The sequence below is a fragment of the Otolemur garnettii genome, unplaced genomic scaffold (genome assembly GCF_000181295.1).
Source record: "Otolemur garnettii isolate 467f Iridium unplaced genomic scaffold, OtoGar3 scaffold00263, whole genome shotgun sequence".
Lineage (NCBI taxonomy): Eukaryota > Metazoa > Chordata > Mammalia > Primates > Galagidae > Otolemur > Otolemur garnettii.
Window position 1 is genome coordinate 1,049,581 of NW_003852658.1, and position 13,115 is coordinate 1,062,695.

Genomic DNA, 13,115 nt, shown 5'->3' on the forward strand with positions numbered 1-13,115 from the left:
TTTTTTTTTTTTAATGTAAGGAAGGAAAAATAATAATCCTTCTGTAGGTAGAATTTTTATGCCCTAGCAGTAAGTCAGAGTTTCAAATGTTTAATTTTGTTGTGCTACCCATATTTTCTCTCTAGTTCTTTATCTCCCTCTCCTCCCTTTTTTTTCTTCCCACTCTCCCCCATTAAAAAGTTAAAGCAAGCAGGGTTAGATGTAGTGCATCTCTGATTTCATAAATTATATTACTTGGCATACTAAATATAGAAGAGTACTCTGAAAGAGATGTGGTGGTGATGATAGTGGAAATAATTGGAGTTGAAATGACACAAGGAAGCTTTTTGCTAAAAAAAACACTCTTATATATGTTTAATTGGAGATTAATTTGTTTGAGCCAGGTTATCTATGAAGATGCTTCTAGGGAAATATAGTAGAACCTCTGTAAGTTGACCACCAAAGGGACTATAACAAACTGGTCAACATATGGAGACGGTCAACATAAAGAGCTAGGCCTACTGTACTAATATGTACTTGTGGTTCATGTCTGGTCTATGAAAATTAGGTCACCTTGAGGTCGTCAATGTAGGGAGGTAGTCAGCTATGGAGGTTCTGCTGTAGTTTTATAAAACATTATGTTATCTTCCCAAAAAAATGGTATCACAGTTGGGTTTTGAAAAGCTTTTGATAAAATGCTTACATTTTTGTGGTTAGTGAAAGCAGCAGGCTCACAAATAGGTACAACACACACACATATACATATGCGGTATTTGGAGATAAAAGACATGATGGAAATACACCTAAATACTCATAGTGATTAACTGTATGAAATGGAACAAACTCCCCTAAGGAATGAATATATACTACTTTCATAAACTGTTTTAAAAAGTTGAGTACTCCTGAGAAGGTTATTATACAGGGTGACCATAAAGTTTGTGTGCAGTTTAAACTATTTTTAATTTTTGAATTAGTTTAATTTGAAAATCTGACCTCAGAAGTAGTAACTTTAATTTCATAGGATGAAAGGAAAAGAAACTTAGATCTGGAAATTAGATCTAGTTATTTTAGGATACCTTAGATGTCCAGAGGAGAACATAAGGATACTTGATGGCCAGCAAGTAGGAAAAAACAGGAAGTAATGGAGCAGGGGGGTATGGAAAGAGTAGTGGAAAAAACAAAGAATTTGACCATTTGACCTAGTTTTCATTTTTTTAAGGGCTATGATAGCACTGACCCACATTTGAAATTATGCTGATATCTGAATAATTATTTTAGGATTTATAATAAGACTACAAAACAATCTTTCATTTGCTTGACAAATATTTGAGTGTATAGTCTATCCCATATAGTATTCTAATTGAGGGTCGCAACTTTGGCTGATAGGATATAAACTCTGCCCTTGTGGAAGAAGAGGATCAGACTTGCACACAAGTGATTATAGGGCAGTATAGAATTTAGTACATGCCTTAGGGAAGTGTGTGATGGTATAGGAACACTTATGAGGGGCATCTAATGGGGTCTTAGGGCAGGTTTCTTGGATGAAATTATCCATTCTGAGTCTTAAAAAAATGAGTAGAAGTTAGGTGAAGGGTAGGGAAAATATTGTAGGCAGAAGGGCAGACTATGTAAAAAGGTATGGAAATGAGAAGAGCAATATATATTCTAGTAATTGAAGAAAATTCAGTATGCCTGCATCTTTATGGGTAAAGAAAAGCACAAGGAGAAACAGATTCAGAGAGATAGGCAAACACTGAGTCTAATAATCTGTAGTGAGAAATTTGGATGTTATAATTACAGCAGTAGGTAGCCATTGAAGCCTTTTGGGAAGAGAAGTATCATGATTTATACTTTTAAAAGGTTTCCTCTGACTCTTGTGTCTCAGTCAGTTTGGGCTGCTATAACAAAGTAGCGTAGAGTAGGTGACTCATACCAGAAATTCATTTCTCACAGTTCTGGAGGCTGGAAATGCGAGATCAAGGCATTGGGAGACTCTTGTCTATTTGGGGCCCATTTCCTGGTTCATAAAATAGCACTATTTCCTCACATGGCAGGAATGGACAACGAATCTCTCTGGGGCCTGTTTTATAAATATAAGCACTGATCTCATTCATGAGGCTCAGCCCTCATGATCTAATCACCTCCCAAAGGTGATACCACCTAATACTACCACTTTGGTAATTAGGTTTTCAGCATGAATCTTGGGGGACACAAATGGATTGAAATAAGCAAGACTAAAGGCAAGCAGATTTGTTAGGGAACTTTTATAGTAATCAAGGTAGATGGCAGCTTGAATTAGGGCGGTAACAGTAGATATATCAAGATGTGAAAGGATATGAGTGATATTTTAGGAGGCAAATTAGACCCCTAAAGAAGAAGAATATGTGACAAAGACCACATGTAGCCCACAAGGCCTGAAATATTTACTGTCACCCTTGGATGAGGATATCCCTTGCTATCATTATCATACAGAAATCCCATAACTTTTAAAGTACTACAAAAAGAAGTTTTTATGCCTAAATTCAAGATGACTTTGAACTTGAATTTTAGATCTCTCTTTGTACTTCACCAACTGTCGTTTTTCATTAGGGCATCTTTGCATATTTTTTTCTCTAACAAGCATTCATAATTAAAAGCATCTTTGTAAATGATAATGTTTTAACAATGATGTGCCATTTGGGTGGTGGTTAACTACTGTCAGAATATGTCATTAACTGTATCATAATATTCACACTGTAGTATGTCACCACTTAATTATGTTTATACAAACAGACTTTCAATATGTGCTTCAAAGCAGTGACTTTATGCTGCCAAAAGGAAAATCCCTAAGGAAATTGTTTTTGACTTGCTGTCAATGCTGTTGTTTTAAATACATATGTTAATTCTCTGTGGTTTATATTATGGTTAAATAGCCCTTGTATTAGCAGATAGTACTTGCTGTTTTACCTGCAAAATTGACATCTCACTTTAACAAACAGGGATGGGGGTGTGTGTATGTGTGCTCATAAATTACAAGATAGAATTGAAAGACTTTCTAGTCCCTCTTTCCATCTTCAGACAGGGTCATATTTTAACCCACATACATCAGAATACCTTCCATCTGAGCCTTCTAGATTAAGAGTTCCTACAACCTCCTTGGTAACGTATTTAAGCATTTCTCAACTAACAGGCAGCAACAGAGACCAGCTGACAAAAAAAGTTAAAAATACTTTATTTTTCACTGTAAACGATTAACTAGACAATGCAACAGTCATTTGTTAACCTAAGCAGGAGAAGGAAGGGAAGGGCATGAACAAAGGTACTTTGGAGATACTGGGGGAAATTTAGGGCCTATTTAAAGAACAGCAGGTGCTATGCTTTGAAAAGAACTATAATGTGCGAGGACTTACCTTAAGAATTAAGAATTAAGTTTGCAAAATCACTACTGTGTGCTTACGTTGGCAGCACTGTACAAAGGACTTGGGAGGTTTCACAACCTTGGTAAATCAGTGTCTCACAGCTGTATTTGTGTTGACGGGTGGCAGTGTCTTGCTGAGTGCAATTTATTCTTGTTCTTGCATGTTTCTGTGTGCCATTGTGAGATTGTCAGAGCTTGAATTAGAGCAATGAACAAACATTAAATTTCTTGTTAAACTTTGCAAGAGTGGAAATGAAATTAGGGACATGTTAGTCTAAGTTTATGGAGATAATGCCGTGAAGAATACAGCAGTGGATAAATGGAGTAAACATTTTTCTGAGGGGAGAAAATATGTCACAGATGAAGAGAGGTCAGGACAGCCAGTAATGAGCTGAACTGACGAAAACATTGCAAAACTTTGTCGAATTGTGCGTCACAATCGTCAGCAGACTGTGAGAAGCATAGCAGACCAAGTAAGCATTAATAGAAACAGGAAAATCTTAACTGAAAATCTTGATATGAGAAGATGTGTACAAAAATGGTCCCAAAGGAGCATACCGATGAAGGAGAGTTGAAGCTTCTAAGACCTTTTGGAGAGACAAGACAATGATGTGGACTATATTATCACTGGTGATGAAACATGGATATACCCATATGACCCTAAAACAAAGTGTCAAAGTACACACTGGAAGTCAGACAATTCTCCATGACCAAAAAAATTCAGTCACTATAAGTCAAGAGTCAAAACGGTGTTGCTAAAACCTATTATGATATCAGAGGGATTATCCATTATGAATTTCTGCCAGATGGAGCAACAGTTAACCAAGTTTACTATTTGGAAGTGCTGCAAAGACTGCCTAAAAAAGTTAGACTAAAAATGACCTGAATTGTTTGCACGTAACGCATGGCTCTTGCTTCACTGCAATGCACTAGCTCACAGAGCCCTGTCTGTGAGGGAGACTTTTAACCAGTAAACAAATAACTGTATTGGGCCACCTTCCTTACTTAATGTGGCCCCCAATAACTTTTTTCTTTACCCAAAGATAAAGGAAAACAGCGCCTGTGGCTCAGTGGGTAGGACACTAGCCCCATATACTGAGGGTGGCGGGTTTAAACCCGGCCCCAGCCAAACTGCAACAACAAAAATAGCCAGGCGTTGTGGCAGGTACCTGTAGTTCCAGCTACTCGGGAGGTTGAGGCAAGAGAATCGCCTAAGCCCAAGAGCTGGAGGTGCTATGAGCTGTGACACCATGGCACTCTACCGAGGGCAACAAAGTGAGACTCTGTCTCTAAAAAAAAAAAGATAAAGGAAACATTGAAGGGTAATGATATCTCTGGCCATTCTGGGAAAAAAGTTCCAAAATTGGTTTGAAGCGTGGACTGGGCACGGCGTTGGTGTGTAACTTTCCAAGGGAGTGCTTCTAAGGTGACCATAGTGATACTCAGCAATGAGGTACATAGCCCTTTTTCTAGGTTAAGTTTGCAAACTTAATTGTTAGACCTTGTAGTCTTGAAAGTTCATGTTTGTGAAATTTCTTTTTATTTTTAATCTATTAGGACAATATGTATTCTATTTTCATTTTTCAAGAAAATAGCAATCATTTATTGCTATATGGATTTAAACATTACTTAGAACCAAATGTGTTAAGTGAAAACATAGGAAAGACCTTCACATTTTCTGTCATTCTTACTATTCAGGAAATATTTTTATTTCAATTATTTTTAGTGGATATGATTTCAGTTTCTTCACATATCTGTCCTACATGTGCTAGGTATTTTTGTGACATGCTGTTAACCATATACTGCCAAGCAGAATCTGATGTTGTGATGTATTTGATGCATGATATTCAGAATATATTTGGCTCTCCTTGTACAAGGAGAAAAAAATAATAAGTGCTATACTTGGCAGTGTTTTGAAACTAGAATACCTATTCCTTATAAGTAGGCTTAATAATTTTAATATTTCAACAATTTTAGAATAATTTTTTAAATGCTTATCTTTAGACATCATTTTTTCTTAATTGTCATGGAAATTATGAAAAATACTTCTCATGACGGTTAATGAACTGTATCTTATTTACTTCCAAATGAGATGGACTGAATGAGGACTAAGTACGTGCTGTTTCATCATTCTTTTCTTAAACCTTTGCTCCCTAATTGCCTCTCATCACTAGTGTTCTTTCTCTTTCTTTGCCTCTGGATATTGCCTGCCTTTTTTCTCAAAAAAATTTTTTTGAGACAGAGCCTCAAGCTGTCGCCCTGGGTAGAGTGCTGTGGCATCATAGCTCACAGCAACTTCCAATTCCTGGGCTCAAGTGATTCTCTTGCCTTAGCTTCCCAAGTAGCTGGGACTACAGGTGCCCACCACATGCCCAGCTATTTTTTGGTTGTAGTTGTCATTGTTGTTTGGTGGGCCCAGGTTGGATTCAAACCCACCAGCTCTAGTGTATGTGGCGGCGCCTTAGCTGCTTGAGCTATAGGTGCCGAGCCTTTTCTCAAATTTTTATAGTTATTGATTTATTAAGGTCTTACAATACCATGCTATATTAAATGCTACAGCTTTCTACTTGATCCACTAAAAACTTATCTTTAAAGGTACATAAGAAAAAACTTGAGCTGGGTGCAATAGCTCATGCTTATAATCCCAACACTTTTGAAGGTTGGGGCAGGAGGATTGCTTGAGCTCAGGAGTTTGAGACCAGCCTGGGCAACATAGCAAGACCCCATCTTTACCAAAACTTAAAAAAAATTGGCAGGGATGGTGGTGTATGCCTGTAGTCCTGGCTATTGGGAACACTGAGGCAAGGGTATCACTTGAGCTGAGGATTTTAACAGTGAGCTATGATTTTGCCATTGCACTGGACAGAGCAAGACCCTGTCTCTAAAAAAAAAAAAAGAGAGAAATTTAAAAAAAAGTAATGAAGAATAATTATCTTATTTGGGGATTTACTTGGATTTTATTAACAAGAATTCAGTAACTAAACAAACAAAAAAAAGAATTCAGTAACTTGTTTTTTTCTAAGATGTGCAAATAGTAATTACTTTTTAAAATTTCCTTCCCCCTTTTAGACATTTGAAGATTTTAAAAATGACAAGCAAGCTGTGGAATATCAACAGCGAATTGTGGATATTTTATTGAAAGTATGTATTCAGAGAATATCTGTCTTTATATTGAAATTTATATTAAGGTATTTAAATTGTTTTATAGCAGGTTACAAAATAATCTTGTATTGCAAATAATATGTTGCAATCATATATTAAAATTTTATGATGGTGTCTTTGTCCTGAAAAGCTGAATTAAAAAATATTAAAACGTCTTGACTTTAGACTAGATACCAGGATTTATAGGGTACTGTTCTTGAGAAACGCATGTTGTGATAATTGCTATAATTATATGAGTGTGTGGAATAATAAAAATTTAACTACAGAGTGCTTTGAAAAAATAATTAATGTGAAGAATATTCTTTTGTCTCAAGCCAACATCTCTTTGTTGTTGAGGTACTGCAATATTTTACCCAGGCACTGGGATGGGATGGGTGGCACTTGAGAATGGTTTGAGGCACACAGAGGTTATCATCCTGATCTAAATATAATTAGATTCAGCAAAAAGCTATTCTGAGATTTGCGCTGTTGCTAATGAATGATTGCAGAGACAGTTTCTTTTCTTTCCCATCTACACGACTTCAAGCAGGCCAGTTTCCTCTTGTAGTTGAAAGCTTAAAGTTTTCATTCTATTCATTTAGCTGTAAAATGGAGGTTAATTCCTTTTAATGACTTAGATTATTTTGGACAAGAGACCAGAATTAAAATGTTTTTATAGTTGTGCATGACATCAATGATTCACATTTATAATAGTTTATTATAATTTCCAAAGTGTTTATATACATTGTCTCATATCTTGTGAGATAAACAGTGAAAAATTTAAGAATAGGATTGCTAAGCTCTTAAATAATGCCAGTTTGATCCAGTGGCTAGTATGGAGAATTTTACCTAGATTTCCAAAATACCTTCCTAAATAGTCTTCCTGTTCTAATCTAATCCTTTAATTTGTGATCTTGCCTATCCTCTGTGTAATATTCTTCTATGGCTCCATTTTGGTCAGTTGGAATTAAGTTCTGCTGCGAGTGAGAGAAAACTCAAAATGACCATAGTTTTATTGCAATGGGAGTTTATTTTTCTCATAAAAGACTAGAAATTGGCAACCTGATCTAGTAGAGTGGCTTTATAAACTTATCAGGGATGCAGATTCCTTCTTAGTGTTATTCGTAGTATGCGATCCTGTCTTCTGTTCCAAGATGGCCTACCAGCCTTCAACCATTACCTCTGCATTCTAGCCAACTTGAATGTAGAAAGAGATGTAGAAGGAAGACTTCCTTTTCTCTAAGGAAAGTTCTTAAAAGTTGTGTACTACAATTCCGGTTACATCACATTGCCATGTGTGGCTTTTAGTTGCTTAGAGTGACAGAAATGTGTCAGTAGTCTGTATTCTTGGTAACCATGTGCTTAGCTAAATGCAAGCTCTGTTTCTGAGTTTGTAGGGAAAAATCAATGTTGGAGCACAAATAGTAATTTTTGCCATATCCATCTAAACTGTTTAACATGACATTGAAGATTCTTTTATATTTTCCAGGCCCTGACTACTGTTGTGTAATTGTTCTCCTCTCCCACTTACTTCCTTACCCCCCCCCCACCTTATATTATGTACTCCTCACCCATGTAAAATTATTGGAATGCACTAGAATTTCTGTGTCACCTTCATGGTTTATGTTCTTTGCAGGGGTTTTATTGCACTCTGTCTTGCCTTTTCCTTCCCTTCCAGCGACTGGCAAATTCCTAACCATTTGCCAAGACTTAAATACCATCTGTGCTGTTTGAATCCTTCCCCACACTTCTGGGTTGAGTTGTTACCCCTTCTCTGTGTTCACACGCATTATTCCACACTTAGCACACTGAATCAGAAGTGTTTACCTCTTTTCCTCTCTGGACTTGAGCATCTGGGTAGAGGCCATGAGGATTATTATTTTTGTCTTTGTTTTAGCATGCCTAGAACATATCCAGAATACTTGGAACCTAGTAGATGTTTAAGAAATGTTTGTAAGTTGGTTAGATTGGAATTCAGATTTCAACTGTACTAAATTTGAAATATGATCCAAATGCAGAGAATAAAGCTGCATGAAGAACTTCACAATATTACTGTTGAGGAATTTGCCACTCTTATATACGGTCTTCAAAATATTTACATTTCCTTCAAAATGGAGGCAATGTTGAATGGGCTTTTTCTGAAAATTGGCTCATGATACATATGAATGACCTTTGAGATTATTTTTCTCATTTCTGATGCTTGTTAAAGCATACTTCTGAGGAACCAGTGAGAGCAGGAGTATAGGTAGTGACCAGAGGATGGCAAATGAGCATTATTATGTGTGCAGTAGCTACAGACAGCAAAAAACTGTGAGTTTGTGACTTTCTACAAAGTTACCCAGAAAATTGAGTAGGTGTGGTCTCTGAAATAGGTCAAGGATGGAAATAGAGACTTTGTAGGATGGCAAAAGGGTTGGTTGTGGGTTAGAGCCATTTTCTCAAAAGATGTGTGTGAGAAGAGAGTTTTAGAGCAAAAAGAAGGGCTAACACCAGAGAAGAGCTCTAGCTGGACCCCATGAGTTGAGTCCTAGGAAAGGGACTGCACACTGAAAAGGGGTGATGACTGAGCACACGAAGGCTAAGAAAGCTCTGGGAGTATTATAAATTGGAATGTGCATGTATGAAAGAGAATTAGTTTTCATAACTTTATGTACTCTAGTAATGATTATATAAGTGGATTACTGGACTAAAAGCAGGAAGGGTAAAAGAAAGGGTTATACTTATAGCAAAGTGAGAAAAGATATGTCAAAAGCTAGGGAATGTTTTATAATAGAGGAAATCTTCTACTTTGTCTTTGAATGGAAGGTGGAAATAGGGAACTTAGGACTTTTTAGTAGACATGTCAGGATACTATACTTGAATTTGTTGTAGAGTTGTGCCCACCATGAACTCAGCAAGCCCAAAGCAATACCTGATCTTCTTTCCAGACTTCTGCATTCCTCTTTATTAGTGACATTATTGTCCCACCTGCCAATCAGGCTCACAATCCGCCATTTTCTATTGCTTCTTTAACTACAGTTCCACCCACAGGAAGATTTGTCCTGTTTCCCTTTTCTCTGCAGTGTCTTTTGCATGCTTTCCTCCTTCCATTTTTCACTATACTGCCCTAGTTCAGAACCCTTTTGTCTGCCTCTGAATTCCTGCAGTGACTTGCACCTTGGTCTCCCCGCCATCTGCTTCTTCCTTCTGTTACGTTACCCCATGCCCTGCTGACAGGGTAAAATCCCTAGCATGGTACAGATCATAATCAACTCTCCTGCTTCAGTACCTGAATGCTCCCCAGTTTTCTATGGAATAAATTCTGTGTTCCTTAGGTTGACATTTGAGGCTTAATCTTTTATTTCAGTCTGATTTTTTCCCTCCTACATTGTGCAGCATTATTCTCCCTGAAAGTTCTAGTTCTTCCTAACAAGATCTTCCATGTTTTTAATCACTTTTCTGTGTCCGTGCTTTTGATCACTTTTCTTTCTGCTAGAGGTTTACCCTCTCTGCTGACATTTTCCCCTGCAAGGGCTTTAAAACTTAGCTGAAAAGCTTTTCTCATTTCTTTTCAAATTCCCTCTCTAGTCAGTAGAACTAAATTTTCTCCTCTGCTTCTGTCATCATTTCTGCCTTTATAAGACCACTGATCACATTTTACCTTTTATTTAAGATTTATTTACTTGTCTCTCCTTCCTTTGTAGCTCCTAATTCCCTTCAAGGCACCCACCATAGGTAGCATCTTACACATAGTGAGTACTCAGGAGATAAGAGCTGAGTAAAGCAGAGGAATGACTGTAAGTTGATAACTGTGTGTGATTGTAAAAAGCCCACTATCCAAAACTGTCTGTTCAAGGAACTAAGTGTGGACACAGCAGAAGCCACTTGTGGCTCACTCAAAGAAGTATTGCTCACTTCTTTTCTGGGACACCTTCACTCTCAGGTTATCTTACTTTTAAACCCCAAAGCAGCGCCCTTCTTCCTTCATGAATGGACAGATTATTAGTAGAGTTATTTAGATAAAGGATAATTTTAATAGATTATTAAAGAATAATAATAAGAATTGTCTTATTGTCTAAGAATTCCTGAGGGAAACATGATTAATATTTCTTTGAAATGCTATATCCTCATCTCTTAACAATTCAGTTCTCATCCAAATTATGCTAGAAAAGTGCCAAAACTTACTAAATCATTTCCCTTTTAGAGTATGCAAGTAGTTTGTGGCATTGAACTCAATTTTTGCTAAGTCAATAAAAGAATCTTTTCATGATTCTTCAGTAATGAGGCTTCCCCCCCCTTCTAATTGTATATTTTTTTGTATGAAACCAGATGGTCTTTTGAATGAATGATCTCTTTTGCTCATCAGGTTATGGTGGAGAATTCAGATTTTACTCCCTCACAAGTAGGGTGTCTCTTTACGTTCCTTGCTCGGCAGCTTGCAAAGCCTGACAACACCTTGTTTGTAAATAGAACACTTTTTGATCAGGTAAGTGTCCTTAACAGTGAGAACTAGGAATTTCCTCTTATTTACGTACAAAGTTCACTGCATTGCATTGTTTCTTTAATATAACAGACTGTTGCCTAAATGTCTTATCAAGGAGAGGTCTGTTCGGTTTCGGATCTAAATGGGGGTGGTGGTGTCTGTGTGTGTGTATGTGTGTGTGTGTGTGTCTCCATGGTATGTTCCAGATAGTCTGACTTTCCCTCGTACCTGGTATCATGGGAGTATGGTTTGTGGAGATTGGTTTGTAGGAATTCTGCTCTCTCAGTTATTCTTTGATCTACATTGCCAGGAATTCCTTGTTCTGATTTAAGTACTCCATCTTACTGGTAGTAAGACTATGATGACTAACAACTAAAGAAGAGATTACTTTTTGGATTTGGAAAATCTGAATTTACTTACAAATGACTTTGACTCCGGAGAGATTTAAGTAATTTTTCCAAGGTCATACTTAGGAGGTGTTATTATTAGCAATAAATGTTATTATTAAGTATTAATAAGGTTAGTATTCAAATTCAAGTGGCCTGACTCTTAAGTCCTTGCTTTACTTGGTCCATGGTATCAAGGGCACTTAAGGTATGTAAATAATACTGCCTCTGGTTATGTTTATAAGTCTGGAAAAGTGTTTATAAGACACATACAAAATTGTTAGCATACCTAAGCCTGATAGGTCATGTACTGGGCCAATCAGTTGGGAAGGTTTCACACACCTGTGGTATTTGTTATAGCTAAGTGTGAATGAATTGGTGATATTGAAAGGATAATTATCATTGTGCTTATTGTGACAGCATTATGGCATGAGTGCTGGTATCAAAAAATACCTTTTCTTTCGCCAGGTCCTTGAATTCCTCTGTAGTCCTGATGATGACTCCCGACACTCTGAAAGACAGCAGGTACGAACTGCTAGAACTGTTTTTGCTAAAGCATGGAAAAAAAGAGAGTCAGCTGGAAAAAACTCTTCTGTGCTAGACCTCACTAGACATAAGGGGAAATGACTTGTGCCAAACCCTATAGTAAGCTAAAGTTAGTGACAACCAGAAAATAGAGTGGATGGTTTTTGGAAGTATAATTATAAGGAGCTTATATCAAACGAATATCCTAGGTGGACTGGACCTGTCTTGCATCCACCATGGTATCAAAAAGAATACTTCATCCTTTTCCATTACATCACTCCAGTTAAGCACTTGTTACAGCCTGCATTCCATCATTGTCACTGATCTGGTAAACCACTGCTAGCAGCTGTGGTCCTGAATCAGAAAAGCTGTAGGATCCTGAGTACTGGCAAACTCAACTTTTGGGAGTGTCCTAAAACTTCACCGCATTAGGGCTGACCATTCTGGAGGGCTGACTGTTTTTCCTCTACTCATTATTGTGATGAGATGATAACTGATTACCACTTCTTTCTATTTATGCCACTTTCTTAAGGGTCCTTTCTAGGAGTAGAATTCTTTAGAATTTAATTAAGATTTAATTATATGAGCCCAAATATTTTTGTTTTATTTTAACACATCACATAAAATTTACCATTTTAACCATTTGTAAGTGTACAGTTCAGTGGCATTTACATTGTTGTGCAATCATCATCACCATCCATCTCCAGAAATTTTTCAACTTTCCAAACTGAATCACTATACCTACTACAAAATAACTCCTTACTCTGTCCTCCTCTACCCGCTGGAAACCACCACTGTGCTTTCATTTCTGAGTTTGATTACTCTAGGTACCTTAGGAAAGTGCAGTTGTAAACTATTTATCTTTTTTTTTTTTAATTAAATCATAGCAGTATATTAATACTATCATGGGGTACAGTGTACTGTTTCTATATGTACTTTGAAATACTTTCATTCAACTGGTTAACATAGCCTTCATGTCTTTTTCTTAGTTATTGTGTTAAGACATTTATATTCTACATTTAGAGAGATTCACATGTACCCTCATAGGATGAACCATAGGTGTGATCTCACCAATCACCCTCCCTCCACCCGCCCTCCCCCCTCCCCTTCCCTCCCTCTCCTCTCTCCCCATATTCCTGGGCTGAAATTTCATAGTAGGGCTGAGTACATTGGATACTTTTTCTTCCATTCTTGAGATACTTTGCTAAGAAGAATATTTTCCAGC

At 37.1% G+C, this 13,115-nt stretch overlaps 1 protein-coding gene across 1 annotated transcript in view; it reads left to right on the top strand.

Moving 5' to 3' along the window:
* VPS8 (VPS8, CORVET complex subunit) overlaps positions 1–13,115 on the top strand; it is a 271,667-nt gene that overhangs the window by 123,115 nt on the left and 135,437 nt on the right. The window contains exons 28-30 of the mRNA XM_023508657.1: positions 6,446–6,517; positions 10,863–10,982; positions 11,834–11,890. Of these exons, the coding sequence (XP_023364425.1) occupies positions 6,446–6,517; positions 10,863–10,982; positions 11,834–11,890 (249 nt within the window). The remainder of the gene's footprint in view (positions 1–6,445; positions 6,518–10,862; positions 10,983–11,833; positions 11,891–13,115) is intronic.